The sequence below is a fragment of the Hyalella azteca genome, unplaced genomic scaffold, assembly GCF_000764305.2.
Source record: "Hyalella azteca isolate HAZT.00-mixed unplaced genomic scaffold, Hazt_2.0.2 contig2700, whole genome shotgun sequence".
Classification (NCBI taxonomy): Eukaryota; Metazoa; Arthropoda; class Malacostraca; order Amphipoda; family Hyalellidae; genus Hyalella; species Hyalella azteca.
In genome coordinates this window covers 1-14,993 of record NW_025932965.1, presented here as the reverse complement: position 1 = coordinate 14,993, position 14,993 = coordinate 1, and the positions used below count along the sequence as shown (strand labels likewise).

The following is a 14,993-nucleotide window of genomic DNA, read 5'->3' as shown; positions in this document are numbered from 1 at the left end:
CTAAGGCAATAATACGCTACGTTGACACTGTAATCACATGCTCTTATATCGCTTTTATACTACTAGTGGTTTTTATTAAACATCGAACTTTGTGAGGAATATGACAGGCAGATTTCCAATAACCATTAAATGATTCGTGGTTGACCACTTCTGCTCTTAATTTGAAACAGCAAGAAATCGCTTTAGGCCATTATCGTCCATTCATTGGTCATCAATATTAACACTGAAAATTTTATGAGAGCGGCCTTCTAACACTGAAAGGCAGCTCAGTGTCATCACTTACACTGAGTGACCATATAGCGTGACTAAGCGTGACCGAGCTTCGTTATAGTTCGTTGTCTCATAAGAAAACCCTGTAATTTTCCTATCGAATTTTCGTGCGATCATTGAATGGTTCGCAGCATATCGCCCAATGCTTCTTAAACGCGATCTAATGAGTACATTTACCCATCAGCCTCGGCCTTCATATTAGTACAGGTCTCACTACTACCTTTACTTATGCATGGACGTACTTGTACTCTAATGAACTCGCGTCATTTTCGTCTATCAAGACTAAACCTAGTGGTATGATTTATTTCACTTCTAATGGTATCGAAACTCATCATATTCTTTGCCCAGGTTAATCTTCTCATTTCACACGGTCAATAGTGACTAAATTAGGCGTTATGGCGTCACTATGCTGAAGATTTATCCAAGGTTAAGCAGTCTTTAGGAGCTTCGAGCAAATATGCACTCTAAATTCTTGAAGTGTACGATTTCTGTTCGAATTAATTGATATGAACGAAGTCTTGAGCGAAATTATACGATATGAGCGCGTTTATCTTTTTCATTAAATAAATATGGTCATAATCGTATTTATCAATAAGTATTGATTTGTATGATGATTTTGCGAAACAATACTGGTCTTTTATTATTTGTATCGCTAGGAGTTCAAGAAAAATAGTGTGAATATCAAACGAACATTCCCGCAGCCAAGCGATGGGGAAAGAACTATCATTATGCATGAAATTCAATAAAATTGCTAAGCGAACAATTTAGCCAAGACATGCGAAGAGAGGAGGAGGGAATATTTCTCGCTACTATAGTATTGGTTTGGCCTTAAACTCTAATTAGTTCTCTTTCGTGTAATTCGTTTTGATTAAAGTCACAAGCGCAGGTAAACGAAACTCAGAATAATTTAATCAATTGTACACCCAGCGTTTTGTGTATGATCAATTGTACATACAGAGTTCTGTGTATATCACGCTATACAGACAAAACTCTGTGTATAATCCATTATGCACACAGAGCTGTGCGAATAATGCACTGTGTACATAAAGCTCGTTATATAGTGCGCTATACACACAGAGCTCTGTGTATAACTCACTGTATACAGTGTATACACTCATAGCACTGGCTGTGTAGCCCACACACCCGCATATCATCGAGCACAAAAAAATCACTCGTTCTATGTACAAAAATTGGGCGTAAAATGACCGAAGTATGAAATTTTCCAAAGGCTCAATACGACAAAGGTATTTTTTGTTAGGGCAGTTAGCAGTAGCGTTCAGTTACAGTGTGACACGTTAATTACCGTGTGTATGACAGTCACATATATGATTGGTGAACGCGCCATGTGATCATGGGATGATGACACAGTTACAATACTAACCATGAAGACAATAACATGTCTAATGACCGCTCTAATCATCTGCTCATCCTATGAAATCAGCAAGCAATTGAGTAAATTACCGCTCAGCCATCCACGTTTTTCCGCGACACGGTTCCGGTCGAGCGGGAGGCGAACTCCAATAGCTTGTCTAATAAGCTATGTAAAAAAACGATTGGAATTTTACGGTGATTTTAAATTACAGTTCCGTGGCAGCTAACTAATCGAACGATAAATCCGTAAATGTTGAAAACTAGAAGCTATCTAATAAGAAACTGATATCCACCTTTTGTTTGTCGGTAGGTAATATTATTAAGGGCGCTGAAAGCAGAAACGTATCATATATATATTCTGAACCCACAATTTAGGATTCAATTGCACTTTATGCTTTTCTGTCCTCTAATACTCACCGGGAAAATTATATTTTTTTTTTTCGATATTGCAACCTTAACTGAAGTGTGCATCGAAATCCTTTCAACTCAAGTTTCAATTTCCGGTGATTCTTGATGGAAACTTCCGAATTTAGTACGAGTTTTGTTGCTTATAAGTGAATTAACTAAATCCTCATCATTCATGGGCTCGTGCCCAAGAAAAAATTGCTGGGAAAACCAGTGAAAAAATTGACAAAAAAAAAGCTCCGTTCAATCATGTAGCGAGCCATCGAAATAAATTCTCTTATGTAAGCGCTGTAGTTTTGAATAACAACGAAACACAATATGTCAAAATTATTCTCTTTCTTAACAAAGCAAACTAACCTGCAGTCCTGCCGCATCAATGAAAAGTAAAAACTTTATTGGTAGTTTTTGATAGAAGCACAAAAAAATTGCTGATAACAGAGTTCAAATAGAAATCTTCGAGACAAACCTAATTAGAACTTAAGGCGGAGCATGAGCATCCACTGTGCCGTAAGTACCCATAAACAAATATTCGACGTCGGCCTAACCTTGGACGTTCACTAAGCGGCGACATGCCGACCATGATTCCTAGATTTATGACGAGACGAACTATGCCGTATAATTACAGTCTCACAACTGACAGCCAATTGACATTTTTGCTTAGCCCTTAAAACTAAGCGACCTCACCGGACATAAAAATAGTCAAGTTTAATCAGGGGTGGATTAGATCCTTCGTAAACTAATGCGCAGCGATTATAAGGACTTTTATGCTACTGAATATACCCCTTGATGAATGATCTAAGTGGGGATCTAAGTGGGGATCTAAGTGGGCAATTATTATAGGTTTCTTGCGATGGGTTTTTATGATAGGCATCGAGTTATTGTTCGTTCTCAGGCACTGTTTGACGTTCGCTAACTCACGTACAAGTAACGAAAATTAAGGAAAATTAGGATCTTCTTACCGCATCACGAAAATTGGATACAAAATAATAATGTCCACGATATTATTTTTCAGTTCAGCAAATAAATGATTTGCGTCTTCAAATTTTATTATGGTGTAATTGAAAGGGTATGCAGAAATTTATTGTTTTTACTGAGGCTTTTAATAAGCAGTCAGTTATAAGCCATACAAGATTTGAATGACAGTTTAGCAATTGCTTCATTTGTGAAATCTGCCTTCGATCAAGTCAGACAAGATTTTTAATTAGCGTGAGAAAAATAAGAAAAACATTGAATAAATTCGAATATATTGCCGGAACATATTCCAATATATGATTGCATGCTTATGTTCGCAAGGTATCTGGCAGAACAATAGATGATCAGATCCTTTATGTAAGACTGTAATAGGAATCGTATAGATGATCAGATCTTCTATGGGAGACTTTAACAGGGATTGTATAGATGCAATTGACCACTAATGCTCTATGAATTAAGGAGGAATTACGAACTCTTATTCTTAACCATAGAAGATTATCTTCTTCTCCGAGCTAACTGAATGAAGAGCCTGATTGTAATGTCGTTATCGGACTTGGCACGCGATAATCGAACTTGAACCGCGCCAATGAAGCACAATGAGCAATCGCATCCTGTGTCACTGAGTGACGTGGCTAAGCTCTATTAGTGGCAGAGTGGCTCTAGCCACTGGAACAGTCGCACCCTGTGTCACTGAGTGACGTGGCTCAGCTCTATTAGTGGCAGAGTGGCTTAATGTACACATGACTCGAACGTAAGATACTTGGATCTTCATGTCACACGCGGCCTTTTTATCTTTTTGCGCAATCTAACAATCGCACGTAGAATTATTGAGTGACTGCGTACATTTATGGCAAATCTTATAGTGTTTAGTCTCATAAACTGGTCTCTTTATGCTAATAAAATATTTACTGCATTCAAAAATCACTTCGCGAACATCAGCATTTTAAACAATTCTGAACAAATTCCCATTTACGGTTCATATTATAATATTCAATTTGGCATTTAATAAATAATAACCCACTCCAGTGCGAAGGTTTTAGTTTATTTAGATCAACAATTTTAGAGAAGCGAGCTTGGGGAAGAGTTGCTTGAGACACTTCATTCAGTAAAAGATTGGTAAAATAAGAGAAAGGATTGGTAAATAAGTGAATAGGTTGATAAATGAGAGAATTAATAGGCTGATAAAATGAGAGAAAGGGTTGATAAAATAAGAGAAAAGGTTGATGAAATAACAGAAAAAGTTTGATGATGAAATAGGAGAAAAGGTTGATAAAATAAGAGAAAAGGTTGATAAAATAAAAGAAAAAGTTGACGATATATGACAAAAGGTTGATAAATTAAGAGAAAAGGTTATATAAAAAGAAAAGTTGATATAATGAAAGAAAATGTTGATAAAATAAGTAAAAAAAATAAATCATATAAGAGAAGAGGTTGATAAGGTTAAAGTGGCCCTTTTCTAACTTCAGAGTACTAAGATTAGCGCAGAGAGGTGCGAGTTCGATTCTGTGCGCCAGTTTCTGGTCAGAATCAGCGAGGAGGCCGGGCGGTTAAGCACAGAAAATTTGAAGCAGTGAGTTGCGAGTTCAAGCCAGCAACGTGCTGTGGATGTTCTGCAATGTTAAGAATCAGCGACAGGCTTACATCCTAATAAACGCTGCAACCGATATATTATATATATTTATATTATTGGATTGGTTATTAGATAACTTGTCTTAGATATTGGTTGTTTGATTTTGTCCTGATCAACTTATCATGATGGAAACGTAGTATTTTTTAATTATACTTTTTTCGTGGGCTCACGTGTTGTATTCATACCTTCAACATTGCAAAAAACATAACACTGTATTATATTTCACTTAATGAACAGGCTGAGTTGGTCAATCGACAATTCTTATTATACGCTTGACTTGTCTCATGAACAGAGGGCTGGCCTTGTGACCAGATCTATCCAAAACTGACGTTGAAGCTAAGTAGCTGTTGAATACTTTGGCGCTCCGAGTATGAACGAGTTCAAGAACAGACTAGACAAGATATGGAAAAATGTATGTTCAGACTTGAAATGCCTAGCACCATATCGAACCCGGTGTAAGTCTAGTACGTAGCTATTTCAAACTATCATCAGTCCTGAAATGACCCCGGTCAAATGATACTATTTTAGATCTTCTGTGAACAAGTCAAAAAAATGAAAGAATCGGCGACAGGCCACATCAGGCCTACTCTTCAGCGCTGACATCACTATGTTATGTTATGTGAATACATCTAATTTGTGAGGTGGGAGGCACTTCTAGTCGAAACTAATATTCCTGCACAGCTTCATATTCTAGTCTGTTCTTGGTCGGATTTATACTCGGAGATAAGCTCTAGTAGCAGCGTTAATGATGCGACTGAGAGTTTCACGTGTAATTAAGTGACTCGTAGTGAGAAGAAATTTTGTTGCACGGAAGAATTGCACCGCACTTTTTAGCGCATTTTCTCATTTGGCTCTATAGCGCATTCTTTTGCTTTTTTAGCAGAAAAAGGCTCTATTGTGCTCATTCGTCTGTCCGTCCGTCTGTCTGTGACGTCACGTTTTCGTCGATTTTGAGAAAACCGTGGCCTCTGGTGGCCGATGAAGCCGCAACGCAGACAGCGATAACAATGACGAAACTATCGTTTATTTTTCTTCATAAGAATATCATTTTAAGCCGGAAATATGTAATTTTTCTTGTTGCACGTCATTGAACACTCTAGACTAAATTTTTTTTCCTGAAATTTCGGTGACCACACAGCGTTTCGAAACTTTAGGTTTAGACGCACGACAACGATAAACAATAGCTTCATCGTTTCTGCATCTAGGAACTCGTATAGGAGCGTCTGATCAATCAAAGCCGTTTACTGTATTGTCTTTACTACCTTGCGCTTCAATGTGTTTCGAAAATTTCAACTCCTTATCGACATAAACTCTCAAATCTTTCCTTACGCTGCCAATCACTCTCTCGTTGCAATCGTGTTTTGTATTGCTAGATTGCTGATCATTGTCCTAACCTAGGTGAAGTACTTAACAATATTCTGCATTGAAACGCAGCTGCCATGCATCAGCCCAGTCAACTAGGCTATCAAGATTAGCTTGTAACTGTACTTTTTTCGGCGCATCATTAACTGCGGTATAAACTTTAGCATCGTCAAATGGCAGATCGCTCATGAACGCTTCGAATAAAACAGGCCCGAGTACGCTTCCTCGTGGCACATCGCTGTGCGCTTATGCCCAGTCTGACAAAGTTCTAGTAACTGGCCCGTTGGCGTCTACTTACTAGAAAATCTCTAATCCATTGGAGTACACTTCTCTCTATTCCCAAAGACTTCACTTTACGTAACAGCCACTGCGAAACACTGTCCGATGCTACGGCAAAATCAAGGTACACTACATCCACTGGCTCCCTTTCGTCCAGCAGGCGAGTCCCATCGTTCAACGTAGACTAGAGGTTAGTGTTGCAGGATCTACCGGAAATAAAATCACGTTGACAGTCTGATAGGAGATGGTGAACAGTAAAGTGATCAATAATCCTATCTCTCACAACAGATTCCATTACCTTACAAACAATGCTTGAGAGACTGACAGAGCAATATTTACCGGGGCTCCTCTTATCGCCGTATTTGAATAAAGGTGTCAATTGGCCTTCTCGCCAAGTCTCTCCGTTCAAAGTATTTTGAAAAATACAGTCAAAGGCTATGACGAACTTGCATACCGAGATACACTTAAATTTACCCTTTGTAAAACATTTATTCAAGAGTAGATTTGACTCGACAAACGATATTGATGGAATTGAACACTAACGCGAATCTAATATTAGTAACGTAACCTTATAACAAGAACAACATATTACATTAGCGTTAAGGCATAGGTAACGGCTCTGCAGTCTCCTGTAAAGAAATAAAACTTACATTACATTCACGGAAAAACACGTACTCATTTCAATTTTATCTCAAAATATATTTACCAGTAACACATAAAATTAAAACGTACAGTAAGACACCGAAAATACAGTAGAACCATATATAGCCGACTTTCATTAAACTGATCTTTGCAAGTAATTTAACGCAATGCCGAATAACGGACGCTGCTATATGTTATATACTAGACCTAAATGCGACGGTTATCTTTATTCTTCGTGGGTTTAAGAAGAACCTGGATATTCCTAATACATATTAGGATTGGATCATATGTACATAAATGAAACATTGGTATGGACTTGCATTGGTGCTTGCAAATCAGTAATGAAGAAACGAATTAGTAGATTTAAATCTTATTCTAATGATATTCTGTAGTTGTTTTCTTTTTAGCGCATTTTATAATTTGTGGAAAAAATATAACTCAGTACTCACTGCAGTGAGTGACAGAGAGCGAATTTTCTCGTCGACGAAAACGTGGTCACGGACGGACGGACGGACAGACGGACAGACGGACTGACAGACGGACGGACATGACGAGCACAATAGCGCCTTTATTCCATAAATGATAAAATGCGCTAAAAAGGCACTATTGTGCTCGTCGTGTCCGTCCGTCCGTCCGTCCATCCGTCTGTCAGTGACATCACGGACAGACGAGAAAATGCGCTCTCTGTCACCCACTGCAGTGAGTACTGATCTAATTTTTTTTCAAAGTCAGTTAAAGATGATCATTGATATAAGAAAAAGTGATTATTGTTGGGTTCACCTGCAGCTGCAGGCTTCGCCTGTTGGGTTCACCTGCAGCTGCAGGCTTCGCCTGTCGGGTTCACCTGCAGCTGCAGGGTTCGCCTGTTGGGTTCGCCTGTTGGGTTCACCTGCAGCTGCAGGATTCGTCTGTTGGTTCACGGGCAGCTGCAGAATTCGCCTGCAGCTGAAGAGTTCGCCTGTTGGGTTGAAATTTGCATTGGGCTCTACTGCGTCTACTGAATGACTTAATTTTAATGACATTACGAATTAAAAAATTTTTAGCTTAGCGCAAACTAGAAATTTTGAACAAATACGAATCTCCTCTCCACGGCTGCATGCTGTTAGCATTCAATTCAGACTCATTCTCTGCAGCAAAAATTTGCCAATAAACTAGGACATTTCATTTGTGAGTGGAAACTGCAATAAATTCTAAAATATTATTAGTTAACTAGCAATGGTTATTCTGATCCAGTGATTTGTTTAAATTCAATTACTGGAACGTCCTTCATAAATATGAAAAGAAGACGACTAATAATTAAAGCATAATTGATGAAAGTTGTGAAAAATTTTCACAGTTGATTAAGAATAAATTAAAAATAACAAGAAAAATTTCAAGAACATGTGAGTAAAACATTCCTCAACAGAAGACTGGAGTTAATATTATTTACCCTAATTTGTAAAACTTAATTTAACGAAGTTTTTAAAATAGCAAATTATTTTGTCGCTACCTGTACAAACCTTGAATCACATTCTAGGAACAGAAAGCCATCACGTGACATTTGTAATTATGAGCAAGATTTGCTCGCTCAATCACAAGGTTGATTTCTGGAACAATTTTCTTAGCATCGAGACTGGCGACGAGCAAACAAATTACTTTAAAAATTCTGTTGAATGTCGGGTGCGCTAATGCAATGCGTCCGCCCCAACAGCCATCGAACTAATCGTTGGTCGGCTTATCTGCGGCCATTGTTTGGACGTCGTAAAGCCGACCATAAATTTTTAATAAGTCGGTAGCCATGGAGACACTTAGTGCAGAGAGCTCTTAGTTCTGCATTGGAGTGTGGGAGTGTGGAGCGTGTGGAGGTGTGGGGCGTGTGGGAGTGTGGGGAAGTGTGGGGCGTGCGTGTGGAAGAGTGTGGGGCGTGCGTGTGGAAGAGTGTGGGGCGTGCGTGTTTGAGTGTGGGGCGTGCGTGTGGTAGTGTGGGCCGTGCGTGTGGAAGGGTGTGGGGCGTGTGGGAGTATGGGGCGTGTGGGAGCGTGGGGCGTGTGAGAGTGTGGGGCGTGTGAGAGTGTGGAACTTGCGTGTGGAAGAATGTGCCATGCGTGAGTGCTTCAATTGAACTTGTACCACTTCAAATATCTTGCTGAATTCATCGAGCATCGAACAGAACTTTAAGTCTTATTACAAAACATAACAATTTCAGCCAGCAAATTGAAGACGTGCTCCCGAGGAATGCGTTCTAGGCGTCCAAAATTGAACTTTCAACGGAATGTAAATTATTTTAAATTAGGTTTGTTAGAGAGTCCGACTTTTTTGAGACTTTCAGGCATCAGATACATGGCAAGAATTTCATGTTGTGACGAGTTTATGACTTGATCCAATTAAAGTGCAGCTTTCCAATCGAATTCCAAGTGACTTCATTTTTGATTTCAGCTTATCATCATTGGATTAAATCATAATAATATTGGAAAAATTCAGTGAAATGTATTTATCTAGGGCACAATTAATTTAGCAGGTATTTAGTATAGGTTCATAAGCGGCCTGAAACTTGTTTGAATTAACACGTAAAAAATTATTCGTTTATCAGTATTAATAAGTCTTTACATTAAATGGAATTAAACTTCCTAAAGCCCAGCAAAGAAGTACTTTAAGGTGCTAAGCATGAGCACCAAACTTTACACGTGCGAGTGAGCATGCGATGGCGTGATGGTCGGACTAGCGAGTTAGAGAGCTGTGTAATTTGGGGTCCATCATTAAAAGGTGCTTTCCGTCGCCGTGTGTCGATGACCATTGCGATCCATTAGCAGACGATTGCTATTGCGCACGATACCAACCACGCGACGTGAGCACTGCCTGCCACTTATGTGTTCGTGCTAACTCCGCGTGAAGTCTTCCAGAAGACTCTATACAGACACTTACTACTGTACCAATTAATGCTGTTGTGTAGTTAGTATCACCTAAACCTACTTTTACAGGTCTTTAATAATGATACTTTCATTTGATAGATAACGGCATGAGTCGTTGCACGAGATAACGAAACTAATGACTTGAAAAGAGCGAGTGGACCACGGGCGAAGTAGTTAAAATCAACGACTGTGCTGTATGCATCAATGTTTATTACTTCATGACAACTTACATACAAAAATCTGCAACAGGCACTTTAATATAGAGAATCTTGATAATTATTGAGTCAAAAATTTTAAGAAAAGTGTTGTATATGAAGTCATGATATATTGCCATAAGAAACTACTAAAAAAAGTTTAGATCTAAATCAAAGTTATGCGTTTTGATGCCATTTTTTCGTTTTTGTGCCTAACTTTTTCAATTGCTAAATAACTATAAATGTTTAAATTGGAACTTCATTTGGGGTAGTTTTTCATCTTAGATTCACGCAAATGAACAACTTATAAGTCCCTAACTTCTGAATGGATTTGCGTGAGATATAGAACATAACTGATTCTTGGCAATGCGCCGCGGTAGGGGGGTCGCCTGCCGAAGACCACCACTGCCCTGGATATAATGGACCATCATGATTCCTGCCTTCCGGAACGTAGCCTTAGAATTCCAAGGCGTTCGATTCAGGGCTTATTGGTGCACAAATTGGCGGTGCACGGCTGCGCTCCCCGATAGGGAATTATTGCAGATTTTTTAAAATAAATCAACTTAACTCAATATTCATGAAATATGACGTATAGCTAATTAATGGCAGGGCAGTGCGGTATGAATCGTCAGATCAGAATTGGGAGATTATGAGCTGTTTAGTTGGGAGCGCAGCCGTGCACCACCAATATTGTGCACCAATAAGCCCTGAATCGAACCCCTTTGGATCTCTCCGGACATCCACCAATCAGCCCTGAACCACTCGGCTTTGACTTCCTCCGGCCTCGCATAGAACCTGCCTTGCACCACCAGGCCCCGGATCGAATCTGACTACCGGGCATCGTTAAATTACGTAATTTTACGTTCTTCGCATCTGAGGTTAGGCTTCAGACAGCATAGTTTTGTTCCAAAATTTATCGTCCTTCGACAAGTCACACAAGTGACCGTTCGACCGAGGGCTGGTTCGACCCACGGCCTAGATACGGACGGCTTGAAGTGATGAAGGCTACGTTCCGGACGGCAGGAATCATGATGGTCCATTACATCCAGGGCAGTAGTGGTCTTCGGCAGGCGACCCGTTTAGTTGCGAAAAAATTGTCTTTTCTGTTAGAATCTGCTGGCAAGTTAGCGGGTGATTTTGGAGTTGTGTGGAATCTGTACACCTTGATTCTTGAAGAAATATCCATTCGTAGGGCATATAAAAATAATACACCTTACCTGACACCGATAGACTCGACAGTAAGCAATCTGGAGTCATTCATAGGTCCTATTTTTGGTAATCAGCATCATTAATTCATGGCAAATCAAGATTCCTGATACAAAATATTAATTGTGAATGTTTGTAAGCTCGTAACACTACAATTATGATGGAAACAAACAGATCTAACTGTTTTTAGCGCATTTTCTCATTTATGGAGAAAATTCACTATTGTGCTCGCCATGTCCGTCTGTCTGTCCGTCCGTGACTTCACGTTTTCGTTCAGTACTGAGTTACATTATTATTACTCCTGATAAGCCATGAATTGGGATTTTTTTGGTATAAATCCCTCAGTATTATTGTTGAGTATTCTTCTGGTAATCATACCTCAAAATACCAAATGTTAGATCGTTAATTACAAATTGCTAACTCATTCTCATTTTGACTATGGGAAGCCTGCCGAAGACCACCACTGCCCTGGATGTAATGGACTCTCATGACTCCTGCCCTCCGGAACGTAGCCTTCAACACTTCTGGAAAATCATATAGGCAGCCGAAAGCCACCAGACAGAACGAATCAATTGAATTAGACCAATCAGCCCTCAGGGGAAACAGCCGGCGATCGAATGGCCTAGCGACGTCCGCCGTACCGCGAAAAAATTGTACACCACTCGGACTCCAAGTGGTCGCAGGCTGTTGCGCGCAAGTTGCAATTCGAGCGGTGGCCAGGGTATGAAGTGATGCTTCGACGCAACGTTCAGTGGTGGACGGCCATTCGACCCTAGGCTATTCGACCTCGTGTCTGGGGGGTGTGGAGCTCAAAATATTCAAAGCAGAAGGATGTCAATGATAGGTTACGGATAGCAGATTCCATCCACGGCTGATTGGTGGATGTCCGGAAAGATCCAAGGCGTTCGATTCAGGGCTTATTGGTGTACAAAATTTGTGGTGCCCGGCTGCTTTCCCTTGACGACTATTAGTACCTGAACGCCTGCAAAAGGATGTAAAATATACCTAGCTACGTTCCGTAATGATCAGTCAAATACTGCCGATTTTTTAGAAAAACTTCTTTCCAAGTTAGAAAACATATTATGGAAATTACACCAATTATCATAATTTAATTTGGCTGCTCCTATGAATATAATGACGTATATTAAAAAGACTTACGATTAAACCTCATTAATAATCTCTCTGCTGTGTCCCGTGGACTATGGACTCCTATGATTGCTGCCACCTCTCCGCTACTTCTCTTAGTAACCACATACAACTGAACCTTTGAGGTTCAGTTCGAGGCTGGAAGCCAGGAAGTTTGAGCTTGATTTTTGTTCGCTGCCCGCCGTCCCGTGCGCGAGTGGTGAAGAACCAAGTCCTCAGAAATTGGACTAAAGACGAATTTGTGTTTGCTATTAATTCTGTAGCGTTAAGCTAAAAGATCATCATTTGACTGAAATTTTGTCACATCAACCAAATTTCTATGGATTCCGTAGCAGCGTCATCTTCTGGGGGTCACGAGGACAATTTTCAGTCATTCTACACTGATGTGAGTTAATTCGTAGGTACACGGTAAACATGCCTATATAAATATGTCTTCAGACTCGGTTCTGGATGAAAAATATTGAATGTGTGTAAAGAATTACCTATTTATCATCAATGACGTTCATATACTTTTGAAGTATCATCTATCTACCTATTTGGGATTTGCAAGTGTGCATGAATTAAAGATGGTTGGAATAAGTTTCTATTAATAATAAGTAGATATGAGCACAAAAAATTATTTTGTGCACACACGACTATTGAACAAAGTCGAAATGTGACTAAATTAAAATGACTGTGTCTGTGCTTTGATGTTCTTTTGTTGTTTTGAAACTTAGCTATAGGTACTTTTTTTGTATGCTGTCATTTTTATTGAGGTTTCACATTTTCAAAATAATTTATCTCTTGCAGTTGAAAGAAACTGAGAAGAAAGATTCATGCCTGACGTCCAAGCAACAAATTGATAGACTTCTCCGACCTGGAGCCTCGTATGCCAACCTCAATCCTTTTCAAGTGCTACAAATTGAGCCTACCAAGTCGCTGCCAGAAATTAAAAAGAAATATAAAAGGGTTTGTATCAAATATTTTTTTTACTTGGTATAAAAGTATTCAACATGATAATTGTAAATAACATAAATTCACAAACAAACATATATGAACCACTGACTAATTTGTTTTTTTCATGTGACATAGTCATACTCATAAGGATTGATGTTATCAAAATGTTGCAAAATTTTTCTTTTTTGTTCTCTTTGTAAATCTTTATTTATAAAGTTTTAACACATGATCATGAAATTATGCTGCAAGATACCTAGGTCTGTCCAGTGATAACACACTAAATTAGCTTTGTTTCCACAGTTGTCCATCTTGGTGCATCCTGACAAGAATCAAGATGACAGCGAAAGAGCTCAGAGAGCTTTTGACGGTTAGCATTCATTTCACATAGGTATTAAAATGTAATAATGGTAATAAATTACTTTTGGAGTTTGTTACTTCATCAGCCTTTGCTCTAACCTAATATTCTGTATGATGATATATTTAGTTGCTCTATTGAAAAATGTTGACAGTTATTTGTTATATCTTCCTGAGTTTGTGTGCAGAGCTGTGATCAAGAGTGGTAGGTAATCTGATATTATTTAGTTGCTCTATTGAAAAATGATGACAGTTATTTGTTATATCTTCCTGAGTTTGTGTGCAGAGCTGTGATCAAGAGTGGTAGGTAATAATCTGTATTATCATGTCTTAGAGGAATGGCTGCACATTGAAATTCTTTTATATTTTGCAGAGCTGACCAAGGCATATAAAGTGCTGGAAAATGAAGATGCCCGACAAAAATGCCTGGATGTTGTTGAAGAAGCACAAGAAATTGTTAATCTGAGGGTGGGTATTTTATTTTATATAATGTAGGAACATTTATATGATTTTGCAAAAGATAAAAGAAATAAACTAAACAACCCCTCCCTTTTTTGGATAATTTTTTATTTGTAAATTTAAATCCTTTTATGTGATTGAAATATCCTTTCCTGGTCTGCATTCACAATTTTTGGGAAAACATTTCAGATTTAAGTTTCTGCAATGTAAGAATTTATTCCCTCATATCAGTTTTAAATGTTGCTGTTGCTGGAAACTACTTGAATGAAGATGAAACAAATTTCCTACATTATTATTATCTGTTTTAAAACTAACAGTGAGTGGATTACACACATCATATTCATTGTCTTGTGCAGGGTTGGCAATGATTAAATCAAAATGATTAAATCGTGTGATTAAATCACTTGATTTTTTTAAAAAAAAATCATGATTTTTTTTATTTTTTCGTTTTTATTTTTTATTTTTTCATATATTTAAATATATTGAGTGGCAGTCTTTCATTTATATTGAGGTATTGTAATTCATGGTTTAGTATAAATGTAGGTACTATGATTCTATGAATGACAAATTGGTATATAAACTTGTTGCCTTTAGTGTGTATTAGGTTCCAATGAATGGAATGTTTTTGGTACAGAGGCATCAAGTGTGCAATACATTTTACATAGCTAGCAGCTTAGCTAATTCTTATAAGGCTTTAAGTAGTCTTTAACTATTTGACTATTTGTTATATATTGATTACTATATACAATTTAAATGTGTTAGCTAGCTTATACAGGGTGGGGCAGAACTGATTGAACAGTTTTGAGGCAAAATAAGAGTAATGGAGGTAGGTACATAAAGACGAAAGTTTATTTTCCTCAAGATTAGCATGACATACCA

At 38.4% G+C, this 14,993-nt stretch overlaps 1 protein-coding gene across 1 annotated transcript; it reads left to right on the top strand.

The window, feature by feature from the left end:
• Positions 1-12,490: 12,490 nt before the first annotated feature.
• LOC108669717 (dnaJ homolog subfamily C member 8-like) lies at positions 12,491-14,123 on the top strand (the record flags this gene model as incomplete). Its single annotated transcript, XM_018157122.2, has 4 exons — positions 12,491-12,750; positions 13,155-13,313; positions 13,602-13,668; positions 14,029-14,123. Coding segments are annotated over exons 1-4 (387 nt in total), but the record flags the coding sequence as incomplete, so codon positions are not given.
• Positions 14,124-14,993: the final 870 nt, after the last annotated feature.